Source organism: Parus major, chromosome Z (assembly GCF_001522545.3).
Source record: "Parus major isolate Abel chromosome Z, Parus_major1.1, whole genome shotgun sequence".
NCBI lineage: Eukaryota > Metazoa > Chordata > Aves > Passeriformes > Paridae > Parus > Parus major.
The window spans coordinates 13384223-13407161 of NC_031799.1; the positions used below are offsets into that span (position 1 = coordinate 13384223).

Sequence of the window (22939 nt, forward strand, 5' to 3'; positions counted from 1 at the left end):
GGTGCTTATATAGTAATTTGTAAGTGAGCCTGAGGTGCCATTTACAGACAGAAGACAGGGTAGAGTTCAAGAGAAGAGTAGAGGGCTTTACACCTTTCAGAACTCTGAATTTCATGCTGCCTCTGCCATACACCTCCTTCTGAGCTCTCTGTGTATACATTGTACATAAATTGGGTTTTCATCTGGCAGTAAAATAGCAATTGTTGGCACAGAGCTGTGAACTGACATGAGCTTGCCCAGTATTGCTGTACTAAAAGTAGAGGAAAGAGCTCATACCATGTTTGTATTACATAGCAAGTGTTATTAAGTTTGTGATGTACTGACAAGGGATAACAAAACTAGGTTGACTAATTAAATAAATTGTAATTTACTTTGTAGTAGAAAACATATTTTGAACCACCACAAGTTGCTACTCATGTCTGTCTTCCTTGCAGGCCTATCTTTCCAGAAGCATTGTGAAATAGTAATAGCTGCACCAGTGGAAAACTAAAATTCCTTTAGCTTTATATCCTATCTCCTCTATCTCCAGTGGTTGCTTGCCAAATGCACAGTGAAGAACAGCAGAGTGGAGCAATCGCTGAATAATGTGCCTTGCTCTGGTGTGTGTGTCTTATGGGTTTTGGAGCCAGAGGTACCTTGATATTTATTATCTTTGAATACTTTTTCCCTTAAAGTTTACAGTTCCTCCCTTGAACATGCAGATGTTGAAAATTTTAGGATCCTACTTGCTATTTAGTAAGGATCTTCACAGCTCAACTACAAGCCGAGTGGAGAAATGTGTCCATTTGTTCCTTTGAATCTGCTACTTCCTAGTTGCGTTAGTTTTCTTTTTGGTTTAGGTTTTTGGTTTGTTTCATTTTTCTTGAGGGGAGGAAGGGGTTGGGGTTTGTTTGTTTGTTTGTTTTTGGGGGGTGTTTGGTTTGTTGGTTGGGTTTTGGTTTGGGTTTTCTTTTTTTTTTTTTATTTTTTATTTTTTTTTTAATTTTTGTATTCAGAGAGACAGTGACTAATCAGTGAGGTCATCTCTTCTTTACAGTTTTGTAATCTCACTTCTTAGCTATCTATTTTCCAGACAGGAAAGTCCTAGCATATTTGTTTTTAAAAACCTGTTATTTAGCTTTCTTGATAGGCTTGTCTGAAAATAGTTTAGGATAGGATGTTTCCTTTACAACTCTGATGAAGCTGGGGAAGGAGATGTACCTGTGTGTTCATGAACGGGTACACAAACTTTGCTCTGCTCCTCACTTGTTTCATCCTCAGAGTTTAACTGTGTGGTAGGACTTGCACACTGCAGCTGGGTGAGCACAGAGACACCCATTGTGCCAATCAGCTGCTGTAGAATGTAATAGCAGCTGTTTGGAAGAAGTTTACAGGCTTTCTGCAGTGATAATGGGTGATGGTTCTTCGACTTACCTTCTACAAGGCAACATTAGAGGTACTCCTTTGTAATGTTGCTTCTCTGGATGCTTAAGCAACTGATACTTTAATCTGCTCCTCACTTAACATGGTTTGAAAAGGGCTTGGCACTTTTGCGGGAAAAAGGATCCTGTTTTGAGCTCAAAATATCTGCTGAGTGATTTCTAAAAGAAGAAAACTTGTAAAAACATATTTGATTTATGGTTCAGTGAGACATACGTAGGCATGTTTGGAGGCCAGGTGTAGATTAATCTGTCAGCATTTTGCCACTGTCGTAGGAATTTCCAACATGTGCCACCATGTTCCATGCCCTTAGGACTCCAAAGGGATCACTCCTATGTTTGGTTTCCCAGCTCAGATAACAGCACAAACATCTCACCAACAGACTGAGACCTACACTGACCTATAATAGCATTATATAAGCAGTCACTTAATAAAAGTGTATCTGTGCCTTACATGATAAAACTGTGCCCTGTGCCAGGGACCAGTGCAGATTAAGGCACAATGTGAAGCCTGTGGTGCATAGTGGAATTGGAGCAAATTTCCACAAAATCATGTGGTGTTCCTAGTTCAAAAGCTATTTTTAAAATGAAGAACACCCAGAATACTTAGCATGAGCAAAATGTATTGTGTTACATAAACACTAAGGAATCACCAAACTGTTTCAGGTGAAAATTTCCATAAAAAACAGGAACTGAGATTGTCACCTGAAATATGTTACAGCAGAGATTAAAACATTCAAATACTAGACTTTATAGTGGGATGTATAAGGAGGGCTGTGCAGATGGCGTTGTTAGCTCTGCTACCGATACATTTTATTTTAACATTTTCCCGTTATCTTGTATCTGTTTGTCATGTGGACCCTGAATCTACTCTCACTACTCTTCCCATCTTCCAACAATTTTTCTCTCTTATGCTAACATAAGGTCACAAAAACTACTGAAATTTTTGAGTTTTGTTTTACAGTTATCACTGGAATCTCTGCAATACCATAATTTTCCTTTTTCTCTTCATTGAAATGTTGTGATTTCATTTAGATGCTTTCCTCAAGCTTAATCATCTAGAAATGAGCCTGGAAATTTTACATGGTATACTGTAGCATTTCCAATTTTCTTTGGTTTATGGTTTTGTTGGAATAATTTATACCTTGAAAATTGTGTTTTTACTGATAATTTGACTTCATTTTCTTCTTCCTGGTAGAACTAAAAAACATAAAGATTAAGAGAAATTGAAAGACTGTGAAAAAATACCTTCAGTTTTTCAAATTTCAAACAAAGCAAAGCTGGGCAGTAAACTATTTATATAACTAGATGCTGTTGTTTCCTAAACCAGCTTGGTTATTTGTCTTTAATATATGTGGTTCTCAGATTTGCTGGATCCTAAGTTGCTGAAGCTGGTTATACAGTCAACACAGAAATGTTCTTCCAAATTTCAGGTTCATGCAATCAGTATAAATTGTTCTCATTAGGTTCATGTGTGGCAAGTGAAAACAGTACAAGCTGATTTCTTTTTTCTTTCTTGCACATTCCTGTTGCTGGAGCCATACCACAGGCCAAGACAAGGGACCAAATGTACTTCTGCTTGTGTCTCTTACTCCACCCAATGTACCCCTGAATCATTTTTAAGCTGTGCAGAATCACTGGCACTCAGCCTTAAGGCACCTCATGAAGAGCAAGGGTGGTTTCTCATTTTCTTTATTCCCCCAAAAAAAGTGCTTTCACTGCCAGTGAAAGAACTGGGCTCATCTGTGCCTGGCTGCTTGTTTCCAAATCATGGCTGCCTCCCACATGTCTGGAAAAAAGCTTATTTTTTTGCAGTCACATGGAAGGCTGGTTTGACAAACTGATTTGGCTGGAAAATACTCTTTTCCCCACTGTGCCCCCAACCCACCCCACCGGCACCTCCAGGGGTAGCAGCCAGCTGCTCCCCTTCCCCAGCCCATCATAGCACCTGGTCACGGCTGTTGGGCCAGGGGAGAGCAAGTGGCCTTGGAGCCTCCTTCTGCCTGTAGCACAGCCAGCTGTGGCTGCTGGGGGAGCTGGCAAGGAACTGCAGTCAAGGAGGAGAGATCCGTATCTCCAGATCAATATCTTCATATGGCAGATCAAAGCACCTCAGCGCCTTTCTTCAGGGCATGAATTAAGCCCTTTGAAGTCAGAAGGTAAGATTCTATGTCATTGCACCCAGAAAGCATGCCAAGAAGCCCAGGGAGAAGAAAAGTGGTAGAGCCCACACGGAACAAGGAAAGCTTTAGGGCAACAGTAGTGGCATGTATCCATAGCAGCCTGGAAATGTTCGGTGGGGCCGTTCTGACATCTCTGTGTTACAGATATTAAAGAAGTGATGCCAGGATTGTTTGTCGAGATCAGGCACAACTGATTGCAGCATGGAAAGATTTCCCTGTGCTCCCTTGCTTTGATAATAGCAGGAAACCCACAGAGAGATTATTCAACTTGTGCTTATTGAATATCCTGTGTCTCTTGCTTCAGGCAAATACATTGGTTTAGGATGTGATTTGATTTACTGTTTAGGTTTCTTATATGTGTCTTGAGATGTTGAAGGAAATCTCTGATAGCATGGGATACTTCATGGGCAATGAAGGCACCAAACTGTGTAGCAGAGTTGTAGAGGGGAGGGTTCTTGGCTAGGCATGAGAAGTAGGACACAGCATTTGTGAGGATATTTATGATTGGATTGATGGCTAATACAGTATCTAAATATTGCCAGTACAGTATCTAAGTAACAATTTTATCTTCTATTGCAATGAGTTATAGTATCTAAAGGGCTTATAATATAAGCAGGTTCAGCTAGAAGTGTACAGGTTTACGTCTTCAGCCTTGCAGACTTCACAACTACAAAGCAACAAAGCAGCTATGGACATGCTTTAGGATTTTTTTTCCTCCGTATTTGGTTGAATCTTACTCACTTTTACTCAGATATCCAAAAGGGAGTGTTCCATCTTTGAGCTAGATGGACCCTGTAGGTATTCCTGGCAGAGAGAAGGCATCCACCCAGAAGCTGCCTGCAACCTTGGGAGGCCAGTTTGCACAGTTGTCCCTGTCTCCAGCAGCATTTTATTCCCTTTTGCTGGCTGATGTGCTCCAAAGTCAATGCAAACATCTCAGCTCCCCCATCTTTGGAATGCATTAATTGGGCAATTATACAGACAGTTCCTCCTGCAGTACCCACCTGGTGTTCCTGTCTTAGGAAGAACCATGTTGAACATCAGGAAAAAGGAAAAAAATATGGGAGGGACAGGGAGGAAGGGCTTGGGGGAAGAAGGGAGGTGTGATGTGTTCATGCAATGTCTCAGTTTATCTTCAGTTGCTGTGACATTGATCAAAGTGAGGTTCTGGAAGCCTGAAATAATGGCTAAACTGTGTCAAATGGTTGCATCAAAACACATTGTTGGTCCTGTAAGTGTGAAAAAGGGCTTTTGAGCTGTGGATTGTAACTGTGCTGTTACTTCTATGTTTTCATTGCCCAAGAGCAGCAGTGTGTACTCCAGGATCCCTTGTGGAGCTGATCCTGACCCATCTGATGCAGCAGAGGGAATGTGGTGCTGTTGTGGGGAATATAATCTGTCACAGTTGTCCTTTCTTCACTAAACAGTTGCATTTTCTTTCTGCTGTAACATCTCACACTTTCACTAGGACAAAAGGCATGAAGATCATGTCTGCACATCTCTTTTTCTTTGAGTCCTGAAGCAGTTAAATCTCTTGGCTGGCTGGTGAGAAAAGGAACAGAGAGACATATTGTAAAATACAGATGGAATTTTCTGTGTCACCAGTGAGGCCTCTGTCTCCATGTCAGTCCCTCTTGTTTGTTTTACTACTCTTCTATCTCAGGGAAGAAGGGTGAGCATGATATTAAAACTTAGAGGTCCATGACTAGATATAATTGCTTGGACATCTTTTTATTTTTAAAAACTAAGCTGTTATGTATTTCAGCTTCCTACTATTTTGTGGAAGATTAATTTGTTAAGGCAATCTCTGTCATTCCTGGACACTGTCTGATGTGATCCGTATTTTTTTCTTACCTTTTCAAAAGAAACAACTGAGAGCATGTGGAGAAAGAATGATCTTCACATTTCCTAAGTTACTGACATTTTTTCCTATTTTGAAATGAAAACAGGTAGTAGTAGTAGTAGTAGTAGTAGTAGTAGATTTATTTGTGTTTTTATTGTCTTAGGCCTGTCTCTGTGCTAGGCCTACATGCAGAATACTGTATACTGTACAAATACTATATCTTGTGCAGATATAGCAGAAATTGTTTGCACTTTATTTCTGGGGTAGCCAGAATGTGATGGCTGATGTCATTCAGTATAATGTTGTCTTGGTCACTGAAACAAGGTTGCAGAAACCCAGAAGTTCTCCTTAACCTCAGAACTCTGCAGATTTTGATGCCAACTTGAGCTTTGAATGTCCCCTCTGCAGTTCAAATATTCCCTCTGGAGACTGTCTTTATATGTGGTGCAGTACAGGGTTGGTGGAAGCAATCAAGATAGCCTCTCTAGGCATTATTATTTTTTCCAAAGCCTAACTGCATTCCCTGTTTTAACATTACTTCTAGCTCAGTTATAAAAAGAAGGTGATGAAAGTCACGGGGGAGCCCCTTCTCAGAGACTTCCAACTCAGCTTTGAAGGCCATGGGAGAAAACCTGTAACACTTGTCTGGCTATACTCAGCTGGATTGCAAGCTGAAGAAGAATTTTTCTGTAGAGATGGAAATAAGCTTCCAAGCTTCAAGTGCTGAGCTCAGCTTTCCTGAGTTTAATCCAGCTGTGACCAGCGTTAAATAGTAATGAACATCTGCCAAGGAAGGGCTTTTTAATGGAAATAGTGTTGTTCTTTTGCTAGAGTCTTTACTGCAGTGTTTTAGAAAACAAATCCATGTTTTTACAGTTTGCAAAGTTCAACTGTAATGTTTGATGTAAAACTGTCTGACTGTTCAGGATCATTCTGGCCTCAAAATCAATGATAGAGAGCAAACATATTATGGGCTTTTATTGACGAGTTCACTTCTTAGACATGCCAGTAAGTGCAAGTAGGTCTGAAATGTTGCAACATGTCAAACAGACTGTACATTTTTTCGCCATCTAATCCTTTTCCTCTGTCCTGAGCTTTTTTCAGCTTTTGTAACTTCTGCCTTTCTGTTGGGTTTCTTGAATGTCAGTTTTCCACAGAAATACTTTGCTCTTTCTTTTTCTGTGTTTTCATTAAAAAATAATTTTGTAGCTACCCAGAATAGCAAAGATCAAATATTCTGAAAGAACCAGTGTTTGCTTAAAATTATGGAGTTTTTGTCAGTTACTCAGAGCTTGTGAATGAGCCTAGGCTTCTTAAGGCAGATGTCAATTTGTGCAGTCTCTTCTGACTTTTTGGAAAACCAGAAAAAATATCCACCTATGGCTGTAATGCAGATTAATTTGTGTCACTTTCTTCATTCTGTCGAATAGCAATATTTTGCATTGGCTTTTTGTTCTCAGGCAAGTGTACTGCTCCGATACCTTAGCTTCTTACCTGCTTATGTAGAATTATTCAGTTAATATCCTGCTGTGGTTTTTGGTCTCTCCTGCTATCCCTCAAGCAGCACTCAGACAGGTGTTTGTTCCACCAAGAAAGGCAGGAGGGAGCACTCTCATCCCTCACAGTCAAATTTGTTTGAGGCTGTCTCTCACTGTCCAGACCTGGAAACAGCTTTGAAACTCCCACCCCTGAGACCAACTGGGCACCAATGAGCCATTTCCCTGGCTTGGTAGTGTCCCTTCACCCTGCTTGGCTTCTCTGTGTGGTGCAGGATGGCAGTAACCCCTCCCAGAGCTGTGCAGGGGCAGGGCAGCTCCCTGCCTGTGCGCGCAATCAAACAACCTTTTTGTGTGGGGATGAGCAGCTCCAGCATCTCCTCAGGCAAAAGCAAACAGCTTTTTGAAACAGAAAGAATCACAGCATTTAGGTCCATTTGTAGCTTCTGTTTAAGCTTCTTTCTATAACATGCATCTAAAAAGCTGCTTCCAGGTATAGGTGTCACAAGATTTATACTTCAATACTTGGGCTCATGTCTTCTTTCAGAACGCTTTTATTCCTTTATTTACTGCTGTCCTTTTTTTTATCTACTTTTTGTGGGCTTCTTTTAGCTCAGCATAATAATATCTGCAGTAACTGAAAGTACAGAAATATTTAAATGTTGTGTGAGGGGTTCAGCAGTGTGAGTCTCAAGGTAAGGATTCTGCAATTGTCTCTTGACAAATTCTGTTGAAACACGTGGCATAATGTGTAATCCATCTCACCTTTCCAAACTTACACTGGCTCTGCAGGACCATCAAGACTTAGCAGTTATTTAAATAAACTAAGACAATAAGATTTTATATCAAATCAAGAATTGTACTTAAGTAAAGGGTAACTTTTGACAAGGTCACTCTTGTTGCTACAACAGAAGGAGCTATCTTTACAGAAAAAATATGGGAATAATTACGAAAGCTTTCTGATGCCAGTCTGAATTGCATTCAAGAAATGTGTCAGCTTTAGGATATAATTTAGTCATCAGTTTGTCATAAACTTTCATTTTTCCCTCTTCACATACTCCTTTACCATTGAAATCTAATCAAACATACAGTTCATCTTTTAGTTCAACAGATTATATTTTATTTAAGTGCATTACTGAAAGTTAACCAAAGCTGGTTAGTTTTCCTTTCATTTTCCTTCACATAACAACTTCACACATTATTTGCTTTAAAACAGGTTTTTGTACTTACTTTCTGGACTGATGTTTTCTGATTCTAGTCTTATCATTTAGTCTCTGTTTTCTTAAACTATATCAGTATACTCTTAGATATTTCTTAGATATTAAGTTGAAAATATTAAAAAAATACTATCCAAAACATATCAAATTTAGAAGACATATAAGACAGCATATTGCATTGTTTAAAAAAGAAATCACAAATAGCAAAATCTCACAAACAATTTCTTTATATTACTGGTGAGAGTCTCTCCGACTTCTTTGAACAATAAAGAAAAATGTACAGTTTGTATTTGTCCATAGGCATTGGGAAATAACAGCTTGTACCATGGGAAGATCCAGTCTTAGCATGATGCTGAAAACCTGGATCTCAAAAATGCAGGAAAATTCAAAGATCCTTTGGAAATGGTCGGTTAAGAACAAACATGCTTATTGATGATTACTAAATTTCTACACCTCGAAAATTTGGAAAATATTGCTCTCAGTGTCTTCCTATTGAAACAAAAGGTCATAATGTTCTTCTTTGTGATTTACTATATTTGGGTTGGCTGGGAATAGTGCAAAAGACCTGTGACTGAGCAATAACATGGTAACCTCTATAAAACTTCCTTAATGATGTTGTGAGAAAAATTTCTTATAAAAAAATTAAATATTTTGAGTAAGACAGGTAAACCATGTGGGATATGAAACAAGGCTGCCAACAGTAATTGTAGCAGGAAATTAGAGAGTAGCTTTCTACTGAAAACTGAACTGCATTTTGTTTTTGTCTCTGTCTTAGACTTGTGTAAATCCATTCTACCTGCTGATGTTGAGTTGTACAACCAGCACTAACTAGAGAGGACTTTTTCACTGACAGAGAGCAATTTCTTGAAGTAAAACTTCATATCATCACTCAGGGAGGGTCTCACATGACTCATCCTCACAGTTTTTTCTATTCATTGTTTTAAAGACAAGTCTAACCCTCTTGAGCTCACCATGTTTTTCTGCTTACCTGCAGAGGGAGTGAATTAATCACTTAATCTCACATTCCCCAGTGTGCCAAAAATACAGTTTTGGTCATTTTATGTAATTACAGCTTGCAGGTGTTGATGAGGGGATGGTGTGATTATAACATTATTGTTTAGACCTGTCTGATTAGCATACTCTTGCTGTACAGGGATGTAGATGGAATCATCACAGTTCTAAGACTGTAGTCAGGAAAATCTGGCTAAATGCACACAAGAGATCTGTGACTTGTTTTAAGATCAATTTGCGCTAAGGCACTGGAGCAAAATCACAACTTCTGGCTTTAATGGTGTGTTTGTTGATATTTACAAAGTAGCAGGGGATACTAAGAGAAAACTCAAGAGCAGGAGGAAAGTTGGGCAAGACTTGAGGTGATGCGTGGTTACAGTAGGAGATGAGTTCTGCAGTGCCTGCCTTCAGGATTTCCAAAAGTACAGAGTCTCTAAAGCAGGCATGGTGTATCTCATTGTAATACCTAGTGTCAATTAATAGCACATATATCAATGACTAACCACATGCATTTAGAAAACTGATTGCAGATGGAGCTTTCTGACTGACTGGCACTAAATGTGTCTTTAATGTGTGTCTGTCACTCGGAAGCAAATTTTTGATGGCAGGATTTCCTGAGCAATCATTTTGGATTTAGCAACTGTTCTTCCTTTGAACCATCTGAACTCAGTTGAGGCTCACAAGGCAAACCTCTCTGCTGCTCCTATTTCTCCCCTGCAAAAAGCAGTAATTTTCAGGAGATGAGTGTAATTGTCTAATGATAATTTGAATGAGGGCTGTTGCAAAACTCTTCATGTATTGTGTGTAAAATATTCTTAACCTCCTGACTTTAACTGCATGTTGGAGAGCTCCTAGAGGAGAAGGAAGTATGTTAATATAAATGGTATGTAAGACCGTTTCCTGACTGACCTCTGTTTCTTTGATTGTTTTAAAGGCTCATTAGATCTTCCCTTATTGCTAGCACCTTATTATCTTTTGTTAATCTAAATAAAGCATGAAAGCTGTATTCATTCTGCATGAATGGCACTCAGGAGAATGAACCCCTCCTTGGCATGGTATTGTGAAAAGTCTATGCTTTTGTCAGAAATTAAGTCTTCTTAGGCATGCTAAAGACTGCAGTAATTCAAGAGACCTAAGGTGGTCTTCAGTGAACTTGAATGGTTTGGCTTGGTTTTTTCCTGTCAGGAAATGCCTATATTTTCAAATTTCAAAAATCATATCTTCCCTATAAACGTCTCCTGTAGTCATTTGAAAAGACTAATCTATGAAATGTCATTGGAGGAGCATGGAAAACAAGCCATATGGGAAAAGCTCATTCTTTAATAGCCATCAAACTTCAAGAGTACTCAGGAGCTTTTATTTCAAGTACTGTGAAGTAGTTCAAGTATTCTGTCTGTGAGCCTTCTCTATGTAAGCTCAGAAGCTCAGGGCTGACAGCACTGGATTGTTAGAAAGACAAAACAGGTGTCAGAGAAAGTCAAGTTCAGCAGAGGATACATAATGTAAATAAATCACTTTTTGGCAGTCTGTAAAAAAAAAAATATTTTCTATAAATCTGTCCAATATGATTTTGAATATGACTGTTTTGTCCAAATCTCCTCTGCAGTACTAAAATAAGGATTAGTCTGGAGGCTTACTTCTGGCCACCCGGTGTCATAGAGAGATGATCAAAAGGTCTTTCGGGTTCACAGCCAGATGACAGAAGTAAAAGCTGAAGGAAAATATGTATTATTCCCTTGAGTCCAACTCACTTCTGAGTCATGCGTGTCCCCCATTTGTGTGTTCTCTGGTGTTTTGTTCATCCTAGTGTTGAATTGCCAGTACTTCTGGGGGTGGGGGTGTGTTTTTTCACTGTTGACTTAATTCCATCAGTCTAATATCACTGACATGATCTTTCCTCTTGTTTGGTATTTACATCATCCTGACTTTCAGATACAGATATATCTAGCTCAGCAACTTTCCCATTTTGGGAAGAACTTCAGATACTCCCTGTTTGTAATTTACAACTGTGTCACATACATTTCCTTTCATGTGCAGGAATCCAGCTGGGATCCAAAGCATATATGTCAAGTCACGGCTGTGAGAACTGCTTGGTACTCTGATTTGTTGGTTGGGGTTTTTTTAAATAAAACTTGTTTGTAAATTAACAGGACTTTTAAATGATCTGTCACATTATTTGCTTCATTGCTGATCATTTATAAATACTATTAAAAGGACAGTCCTAGTAGGACTACTAGAACTTTGCTTAAGAGGAGACAGAACTGTTGTCACAGTGATTTTGCTTTTGAAACCTACTAAAAAGAATGTTCTTACAAAAGCACTGCAAAACTGCAAATATCCATGTTCTTGTTAGGTTTGAGGATAAAAGGAGGAGAAAATAATACTTCTATTCTTCTTGGGTTTGATTTTTAAATTTCACTTTGAAGTTGGAAACTCAGTTCGTGATTCACTGCAATAATAAAGCTCTGAATTATGGACTGAGTAAACATCCTGGCTACAGTAATAAAACAGACACTTTATAAAAAGCACAGGAGAAGTCTGGCATGACAGAATATTCTAAAATACTCAATTCAGTTTTCTTTGGAATCCAAAAGAAAGTGTTATGGTCTGAAGGTGCAAAAAGAGTGAAAATACCATGTAAGTCCCTGTATACCTCACAGTCTATCTAAAAGTGAATTGGGTGTCACGATGAAGAATTGTGAAGAATCACTAGGACTTGCAGTCTTCAAAGGGTTTTCAGTCATCACTGCCACGGGAATCCTTGGACTGCTTTGAGGACTCTTACTTCTGTTGAGTGCCTGTGGCCTTGCTTGCCTAGGATGGTTTTTGTCATAGTGCTTCTCAGGGAATGGGAAATGTCAAATCCTGTGGAGTTTCACTCCAGGTTAAGGTAACAAATGGCCCTCCTAGTAAAGCCTCTGTATCGTTTTTATCTCCGTAGTTTTTAATTTGGTGTATGGTGACTGTAACATGGAACTTCCCTCTGGACTGAAGAAGAAATTGTTGCTGTCTTTTCAGAATGCCCTTCAAGGATATTCAGATAGTTGTTCTGTGGATAGAATTGGAATTTTTACTACACTTGAATAAAAACCAAATTTTACTACTGCAAATGGAGATGGTTGAAAATCTCTGTAGAGTACGAGGTAGGATTTTTCTGTCGTATATGAAAGAGATACTGAACATATACTAGGCAGCTGTTGTTTTAAAGAACAGTTAAAATCTGCAGAAGTCAAAAATAACTTGAAAGTGACAGTGGAAAGTACAAGAATTTAGAGGTTGACTGTGGTCTCCCAAAACCAGTGTGAATTAAAAGGACTGAATGTCAAGAACAAGGCCAGATTGAGAGCCAGTATTTCTGGGAGTTACTTAATTCAAATGTAACAAGGATGTGGATGGGAAATAAGCAACATGAAGCATCAGGACACGTTTTTGCATAACCGTCTCTGTTTTGATGATATTTTGGACATAGCGTCATTGTCATCTTACCCATGGGGTTTGGGATATATCACTGTAAATGCACAGATGCATCTTGGCTGTGAATGAAACCTGGCAAACCCATGGCCCTGCATTCATGGAGCACTGATTATGTTAGACCTGATGTTTGACACTTGTTAGATTTGTGAGGAAGACCTCAGTCTTTCTGTTGTGCTGTCATTATTCTGCAGTAGTCCATTAAAAGGTTTGCTACATCAGTGCTTGCTTGTCTCTTTTCACACTGTCCTTGCAGCCACCTGCTTTCTCCCCAGTCTGTTACCTTATTATCTCTCTTGGGTGATCCCAGGCACATGCTGTTTCTGCTCCACGCTGTCAGGGTATGCATGTGCCAGACCCAGAAGTTGTCTTCACTGTTTGAACTGAGTAACAGTGACTTCCATCAGCTCACAAGTTTAATTTGTAGTTTGTCAATATTATGCTTGTTCTGCCTTACCTCAAGCCTTTTGCTGCCCTTCCCTGCCTTCCTGTCATAACCACTTATGCCCTCTTGTGCTTTTCTTTCCAAACATGTCATTTTCTCATTCTTCTTTTCACCTGTGTCTTTGGCCTCCACTTTCTTCTTCTCCCTGTTTTGGCTCCACTTGTCTACTCCCACTGCAGGTTAGTTGTGCTGTAGCTTTTCCTTTGTTAAAACAACTGTCTGTATTATTCTCAGGCTGGCACTTGTGCTGTTTGCTTTCCTAACACCACTGCACAGACATTTGCTGCTTCCAGGTTTTGCAAGGTGTGCCTCAGTACCCTGACCACCATGGGCTCAATGCCCCAGCCACCTCCACCAGGCTCTGGGGCCTGGACCCCCCTTGTTCCCTGGTCAGACCAGGACCTGGCCACTCTTACACAGTGCCAGCAGCCACTGCAGTGCAGTCAAAGTGCCCCAACCCACACAGCTTCTTGTTTATTGGAGGGCAGCTAATGTTAAAACAAGGGAAGTAAGTTGCAACGTGTAGGCAGGAAAATTAAGATGTGCCCTAGAGTGACTTTCAGTAAGTTTTGTCATGATGCAGTTCTTAAACCTGGGTTCACACCTGACAGTCATATTCCCCATGTCCTCTAAGTACTTTCATTTTAGAGTTTGGGAAGTCGTTGGAGCCTGGGAATGCCGAGTTTAACTTTATCTTCTCTTTCTGGTGCTGGTTCCGAGCACCAATCTCAGTTTTGGAGGAACCACATCTCAGCAAGGATAACCCCCTCATCCCTGCATGGTGGGGAGCAATCCATTTCAGATAGCTGCTGACTCTGAACTGGGCTACAGACTAGAAATTGGTCATACCTATGCAGGAGATAGAAGGATATTGAAAATTTTTATCATTACTGAAAACTTTGTTTGCACTGAGAAGAGTATGGAAAACTTTTTGTGGTGTTCGCTAATTGCACATTCTGTTTGCCCACAGGACCTAATTTGTCCTTCCATATTTCCTCATAGTCCCTACCACATAATGTTAGACAATGCTGAACATCTCCAGCAATGGCTGTAACAGATAAAAGCACTATGCATTATTTTATTTTTGTACATAATTTCTTGAAAAGGTCATTTCAGTTTAACTTACGTCTATGTAAGCAATTAAGAGAGAATTGGAAATGGGTTTGTTACATTAACTGCAAATTATTTTGTTTACAAATACCATGACCTTTGGCTTTGCTTTTCTTTATTTGTTGTGTATGAAGGCAGGCCAGTAGATAGGACTTACCTGCAAGAGGAATCACTTGATTCCACCACTGCACGTGGAGGGGGGGCATGATTTGGAAAGTATCAAGTGCCATGGAACATGGCCCATGTGCACATCCTCTCTCTTCCCTGTACTGTTTCATGGGCAATGGTACCGAGTATGCTGTATGATTGTTTTTGCCCTCAGTCCTGAGCTTTGTTTACTTAGTTTGTCTGTACTACCCTTATGGATCACATGTGTGAGCCACGCTGCTTTCTGTTCTGTGGATGCTTAATAGCATAGAAAGTGTGGGAAACCAGCACAGCTGTTGGACTTCAATGCTGTGGAATAAGCCCAGCTTCTCCAGGCTTTTTTGCTTTTAACTACATCAGCCTCACCTGACTAAAGATAGAAGATGTTTTTTTCTGAAAGAACAGCCAGAATAGTTATCTGTTTTGCAGGGATTTCTACATAAATTTTGAGGTAGCAGTCACCAAATTAATCTTCAACGTAGAGCTAAGTATCCCACTTTCATGCTTCTAAGCAAAACACCTGAATTTATCATGAAGTATCAAAATATTTAGACTTACTCCATGGACATAATATTCTCTTACACAGGATTTCCATTCTTTTTTCATTGTGATACAGCAATTCAGAGTTACTAAGCTTTGCTTTGTTTCTGTCAAGTATTTTGTACAAAAGGATCTGATTTATTACTGATATGAAATAAATTTTACTGTTTTCCACAAAAAAATTGTTCCAGAACTTGCTGTTCCTTTATGGGTGGTTTTACTTAGGGCAAAAACTGTGTCAGGTTAGCAAGTAGCCTGATGAAGAAGTGACTTGGTTGTTGTCTCCCTGTACTGCATCTCCCACTCTCTGTATAGGATGTCTGACAATTTATTAGTACTAAATTGTAGCTATTTAACGTATCATCCACTGACACCAAATGTGGTTCATTTTTCTGCCCAATTTAAACAAATTAGAATTTGCTGGTAGCATAGAAATCAATTATTAAATAACCCAACCTTTGATGAGCTTGGTGGATTCAGGAGCAGGACCTAATTGACAGAGCGTTTACTGCCAATGTACAAATTTGAGCTACAGGAAATAGCACTCCAGCACTTAACAGCTGTTTTCAGTGTTAAATGTAATGAATTCCCTTCTTTGTGTTTTCATTTCCACCTCTCTCTACTGCACTCTAGCAGTGACACATTGTATGTGCTTTGAGAATGGATTATATGAAGAGATGTGCTGTTGCATAATGTTTCATCTGTCACTGATTTGCATAATGGGACATGTTATTCTTCTGTGAGTTTAACTTTGCTGTAGGCTTGATTGGTACAGGAAGTTCTGATAATGGATAATTCCACATGAACCTTCTAAAATTCACAACCAGAAACACCTCCTTTTGTTCAGCAAAAGTGCAGCCCCTTCTATCATTTTCCATTTTGTTAGCTTGATTTTTATCAATCAGTCATATGCTCATTACTATTTCACCTACCAAAGTCCCACACTAGTAAGTGGGACGTTTCTGTACAATTTGTATATTCCTCTGCTGTTGTCCCTGCAGAAGTGCTAGAGGTCTGGTGGCAGTAAGACTTTCTCCAAGATAGTGACAAACTGTTTTTCAACACCCCAGTTACACATTTCAGTTCTTTATTCTTTCACGCTTACAGCTCCTTTAAAAGTTATATTTTATTAGAGGGACATTTAAGGAAGCGGGGAGAAGGGGGAAGAAAAAAGGAAATTCGATCCCTAAAAGATTTAGCCTTCTGACACTTTCTTCCATGTTTTTTCCTGTTGAAATGGCATACTTGATCAAACCATTATCTTGAGTAAAGCAAGTGGTTTTATTAATGACAGTTTGACTGGAACTTACTGGATTAGATAGGAAACGAGCAAGTGTGCATCCATGCTTTGTTTTGCTCTTGTTTGTTTTGCTCTTCTAGTCTGTTTAAAATCTTGGTTTGACAGCCTTTATTTTCAGTGTCCTGCTGTCTAAATGCACCTAAATGTGTTCAGCTGAGCTACTGCTTACATTTATCTCATTCTGGGACAGTTTGTTCCAGAGATGGAGCTCACACAGCATCCTGCACAGTGCTGATAATTGACTTATGTGGAAAACAAGGAATTCATGAGCTCTGCCTCAGGAATGCCAAGCCCTACAAAAGTCAGTATGTTAAAGTTTTCTTCAGTCAGTCACAAAATCTGCAGTTTCAGAGGCTGGCAGCTTGACACAGAAACTGGAAATGTTTATAATAAGATACCATTTCTTTCAAATAGTCATAAAATAAAAATACATGTATTCATATTAACTGATTAACCAGGAATACTGAATCCCAAACAAAAATACTCCCTATTCAAAAACTCTTGAGTCTGTTGAAAGAACATCAGTGAGAGAAAAAATTAATACTCCTGTAATGATAAACTGGAAAAGAGAGACTTGAGGACACATTCCTCTTGAAGTTAGGATGTAAGAGACCAAGTCTTAATCTGTATTCTACATTGCTAATCCTCTCCATTGTAAATGATGCCATTCTGGTTGTGTTACGATCTGTTTTCCTAAGAGAGCTGGTACGTCTGAAGATGTACATAAAGCTGGTAAATTCCAGAGAATTGATTATTAAGACATTGTAGACCCTCTATCTAAAGTTCTGTTGGACCTCACAAAATCTAAGTGACATTTGATTCAATTCAGTTCATTTCATAATGTTAAAAAGTGACATTGAGACTTTATTTGCCCCTACAGATGAGAATATGTTCTGCATGTTCTTTAAATATTGTATGTTCTAGCTATAAATACAGCTATAAATACATCAACAGAAATACTCAAATTTAGGAGAGTTTTCCAATATATCATTTTCTCAAATTCTTAATGTGTTGCAGTAAAAATAACTATATTTGCATATAGCTGAGGTTAGAAACAGGAAAAGCCATAGCCTGTACTTCCTTGCACACTATCTGTTTATAGAAGAAGGGAGAGACACGTGTCTTCTTGATTATAGGTATTATGCAATTGAGGCAATTTTATTTATGTCTTTGAAGTAAAGGCAGAAGATTTAATTCATTTTTCTTGTTCTGTTTTTAAACAGTTATTTTTCTTTGTTTTGCTGTTATATAATAATTTGATTTTCAGTTAAATAAGAATTCAAATTTGAAAGCTGGAACACTCACACTTTAAAAAAGTTAGAAATATAATACTGTTCTTGAATCTTTTATCCTATTTTATTTTGGATTTATGTTATGATGATTTGCAGTTTCGTGATCATGTGCTGTTTCTAACAAAGACATCTACCACATGAAAAATGTTTGACAAATGATGTAAAACTGTGTAAAAACTCAAATCAAGGTCAATCCCAGAAGCATTTTGGAGTTTTGCCAAAGCTGTCAAACCATACTATACCAAAGCTGAATACCATACCAAAAAAGCCAGACACAATAGTAAAAATACTCTGTTTAAATATTTTCTGTCAAAAGAACACTACAATATTTTTCCATTTGCGGCAACAGTTAATTTCAAAATGTGTTTCAGTTTTAAACTGAAACTTACTCAAAGTTGAGTGAAACAGAACTTGCTAGCTAAGAAAAAAAGCAGCTTTTTAAAATCTTTCCAATCACACTTCAGTTATTTTAGGGTGGCACGATGAATTCTCAATGCTTTGGGGAGGCAGGAGAGGGAAGGGCAGGGCAGAGAGGTTTAGTCTAACCAGCTTGTGAAATCTATTTGCTGACATATGCTCAGGCGTTGTTCATTGTCCAAAGCATAAAATCAGACAATTTCATGGGATGAGCAAAACAGAAATGCATAATAATCATGTATTAGTTACTGCCTGATGTGGGTGCTTGGCAGTAATATAAAGTATACAATTTAAAACCATTGAGCCCAAGAAATACAGATTGCTCAGGCATGGAGTGGCTGTGTCTGTCTGAGCCATAAATAAAGGAGTCAGCGTTCATGAATACCACAATATCCTCTTGCATAGCAGGAAATGCATAGTGCTTGTGAATGACTGTATCTTAATACTTTCTCTGACTTTGAAGGTAAATATCTTGTATCAAGTGTTATCATAGAATCACAGAATGGTTTGGGTGGGAAGGCACTTGTGAAGATCCTCATCCAACCCTCCTGCAATCACCCAGGATGGCTTCAACTAAACCAGGATGCTCAGGGCCCTGTCCAGCCTCATCTTGGATGTTTCCTGGGTGAGGCACCCACCACCCCTCTGAGCAGGGTTTCACCACCCTGACACTTCCTCCTTAAATCTTGTCTGAAATTCTGATAGTCACAGCTGTGATACTGCCAAAACATTTGCAAAGAACTTTGCACAAAGGGTCCAGTTGCATCATGTTATTCCCTTTTCAGGGATCATTTCACCACTTCTAAATACCTGACTAACATCTACATGTTAAGTGCATTTTGGAGAAATTTTCTTAAATAAATGATCATATTTCCCAGATAGTCTGTGAAGAGAGGTAGACACCTCCATGTGTATTTGATCATCCTCTGAAAGCTTTCCAGGCCACGTAGGGAACACTGGCAATTAGAACCTTCAAAATCAGGGAAAAGTTAAGGCTTTACTTGGGAAGCAGTAAGTCATACCTGCTTTTATATTTCTCACAAGGGTTGATGTGGCTGCTTTATTGTAGTCTTTTTATGATCTTTCATTGTTTCGGTTACGACAAATAGTAGAAATTATGGATGTGGAAGTGGCATGTGGCATAACATGGCCATGCTTAGAAGTCCCCTTATGTCTTCAGAACAAGGTTATAGTTTCACAGCATTGTGCACACAAACCTGAGCTCAGCTCAAGGCGGCTTCTCTCATGAACAAGCCTTGTGAAATGTCTCAGCTGGGTGTGTGCTCTGGTGAGTCTGACAGAAGCTCTGCAGTACCACACCTTCTTTAAAGCAAGTAAAGTGGTAATTCAGGTGTACCTATACTGAACTAACCAAACTAGGGACAGCCAGCTGGTCCACAGGCAATGAGCCCTCTGTGCTCAGCCTTGGTGCAACCTCCCTGCGTGCAGTGCTGGGCCTTGCAGTTTTAGAGGATTTGAATGTCCTTGATTGCATCTTGAGGGAAACAAAGCTCTAAGAGGACTAGTGACAGGACACGTGGGAATGGTTCAAAACTACACCTGACGGGGTTTATTACTAGACATTAGGATGAGTTTCTTTAAGTGGTCAAACTCTGGAAGAGGTGTCCCAGAGAGATGTTTGATGCCCCAAGTCTGACAGTGTTTAAGAGATATTTGGACAGTGCCCCCAATAACAGGTTTTAAGCTTTGGTTAGCCCTAAAGTGGTCAGGCAGTCGGAGAGGATGATTGTGTTAGGTCTCTTCCATCTGAAACAGACTTTTCAATTCAGTTACAGCTGTAGGGCTGGAAAATCCCTCTGCCAAGTGTCAGGCTGTGATTCTACATGTCAGACTGTCAGTTCTACATGGTACAAAAGAGAGCATGATGCATCTTTCAAATTTGGCTTCTCTAGTCACCTACATGTATGCACATAATAATTTAAATCTTGCCTCTTTGTACATAGGGATTGGAAGACAATTTAATTATTCATTAAAGATGCTGAGTTTCATTTTAACGACAGGTTAGCCTGGGGTTTGGATTTGTTTAATGTGTATCCTTCTGTCCCCTGCTTTTTTTTCTGACAGACCTTTTGCAGTGGCCACAAATCAGCAAATGCAGATCACCTGAAATGGAGACATTTTCATGTTTTTGGACTGCTGGAAATTTTTATAACCTCACTGTTCCAAGAATACTACAGCTATTGTACAAAAAGAGGTAATAAAAGCTGAAACGGGAAAAGAGAGTAGTAATTTAATTTGCCATGCTTGTTAGGTTGTTAATTTTTTTCTGTGATATGAGCTGTACTGTTTTCAAGGGTATAAAACCATGGTTTAAGTACATTTTTTCCAATGTCAGAATTTATTGGTAATTATTAACTAATTTGCAGGAATGAGCATTATTTGATAGATAATTTGGGTCCAGGTTGCAGAATCCAAAACTGAACATTATGTGGCTTGGATAAGGATTTTTTAGTATGCAGCTTCAGTTTATTCTTTATCCATCTAACCTGCAACTCTGATATTCTTCATATGTGTACACAGATGTGGAGGTTGGATACAACCTCTTTCAAATTTTTATTTAAGTTTTATGAACTCCCCATTGATCAATTGGTGTGATAAAGTCTCAATGTACAGGTCCAGGGGAAAAGGCTGCTCTGATACTGGGATAATATTTCATTGAGTCAATTATGATTCAGCTGCACTTTATGCTTTTTTAATTTTCAGGTTGCTACAATGATTAGCCTGAAAAAGGACATAGACATTACCAGTAATGGCTATTAAGGAAATAGGCTTTTTGTTCACAGGAGCAGGAGGATGTGAACTTCTTGTTCTAATGAACAGGGTTTTGATCTTTCTGAGCTACAGATGCTTTTTGATGATGGTAATGATATATTTGCATAGCAGACTTAAACCTAAAGGCAAGGCTGGCATTCTTAGTCACTCTGAGGCATCTCTGAAATCATAGGATCATAGAATAAAAGAATCATGAAATGGTTTGGGTTAGAAGGTGCCTTAAAATTTAACTATTTTCTAGGCCTCTAAGAGCACGTGAGTACCTAAAGTCAGTTTTGCATGTTTCTTCAGTAGTGGTTTCATTGTAAATCACCATCAATTTTGACATGTTTTGATCCCTTTCATAAGTTTTACAACTTATCAGCACTGTGTCTCATAACATCTGTAATTTGTACTTTGTAAGGTCTGTAAATTTCTCTCTCACAAATACTGCATTTTTGTTGTCATTCTAGTAATGAGGAAGACTGGAAAGAATGCCCTGATTATATCACTTCAGGACAAAATAGCTGTTACTTCAACGCCTCCTACACCTCTGTGTGGACACCATACTGTGTTCAGCTTGCCAGTAAAAATGAAGTATATGATAAAAAATGTTTCAGTGTTGATGAAATAGGTATGATTCCATAATGTATCTTACCTTTATAAGCTTTTGTATTACTTAGGCTGTATTGCCTCTTTCAAAAGTTACTACCTAAAATATATGATATATAGAAAGGTATTTGATTTTGTAACACTGTAATGTGATCCACACCAGAAAATATTGTCCAGATTTAGAGAAAGCTTAAAAGAAAAAAAAGAAAATATATAATTTCTTTTTCTAAATATCAGTGGTCTCTCAAATGTGTGCATGCTGAAGTGAGCTTGTCTTTGCTGTCACTTTGAGTCCTTTCTACTGAATGCTACATCTCCTTGTACAGCAAAGTTGGCATTAAAACTTTGGTTTTGCAAAGCTGTGGAAGCCAAAAACTATTTCATTCCTGAATCTGAACTGTAATCTAAAGGATGTGATTTGTATTTATGGCAATATGAATTGTGACTTCCTAGGACTTTATAGATGTTATTGCTTGTTGATAGTGGTAGTGTACCACCATTAACTACATATCCAGATAATGTATTCCTACAGGTGATTAGAATACCCAATGCTCTTTTTTATTCAGCTGAGGAAATTTAGATCAATTTTTTGAATACCAAAATTTTTCAGTGTACTTCTATATTAGCAACTAAATACTTGTCTATCTGCATTATTCCAATTATTGTTTTTATTTCTGGTCAGAGCTCTAGATTTAAATTTTGATGGATAATTTGTTTAATCTAGTGTTTTTTAATCTGCTATTTAGAAATATACTTCAATAGGGAATTCTTAATCTTCTTTCTTAGTTGCTTCGGTGAGTTTTGTGCAGAACATGTCTACTGCCAGTTGGCAGAGTGCCTTCTTGTTACTAAACTTGCAATAACTTTCCCATTGCAATGTATTAGATTTTAATCAGAAAATACATGGTTAATATAGTTTTAAGTCCTGAAATAATGTATCAGTGTGTAGTGAGAATGGTCATTTCACATTGAAAACGGCTATTTATTCCAAATACTCTGTTTAAACAGTACTACCTGATCCCCCTGTCCACCTTAACTGGACTCTGCTAAATACTAGTCAGACTGGGATCCATGGGGATATCCAGGTAAGATGGGATCCACCACCAACAGCAGATGTTCGCAAGGGATGGATTACTCTGGAGTATGAATTGCAGTACAAAGAAGTTAATGAGACAAAATGGAAGGAGGTATGAAACAAATATTTATTATACATTAGACATAGTGCAGTGCAGGCTTGTTCTATCCCTAACACTTTTGTACCACTGTGAAAAGCATGTCTGTAATTGCTGATTAAATGATACCTTAATTCTTAAACAATATGCCTACTTTTTTTTCTGACATTTTCTAGCAAACACCGTAACTTTATGTGTCAAGATTGTTGACAAGCAGGATAATGGAAACCCAAGAACACCTGTGTTAGATTAGTAGGTATAGGAAGAGTCAGGTATATACAAGTTTCTTCAAGGATAAAATATTTACGTATTGTTTTCTTAAACTTCAACTATTTAAAAAGTGCATGGTGTTACAGGAGTCAGAAGAGGATATTTTGTTTGGTACATATCATGTCAATCCAGATCCTTCAGAGTACCTGTAAAAATGAAAGAGAGAGAGAGAAAGAAAGAGAGAAAGAGAGAGATAGAAAAATGAAAGAGAAAGGGAGGGAGG

The 22939-nt window shown here is 38.6% G+C and overlaps 1 protein-coding gene across 3 annotated transcripts in view; it reads left to right on the forward strand.

Moving 5' to 3' along the window:
• The window catches only part of GHR (growth hormone receptor), a 152182-nt gene that overhangs the window by 117184 nt on the left and 12059 nt on the right, over positions 1 to 22939 (forward strand). For all 3 annotated transcript variants that reach the window (XM_015653138.3, XM_015653137.3, XM_015653135.2), the window contains exons 4-6: positions 19976 to 20105; positions 21136 to 21296; positions 22283 to 22461. In XM_015653138.3, the coding sequence (XP_015508624.1) occupies positions 19976 to 20105; positions 21136 to 21296; positions 22283 to 22461 (470 nt within the window). The remainder of the gene's footprint in view (positions 1 to 19975; positions 20106 to 21135; positions 21297 to 22282; positions 22462 to 22939) is intronic.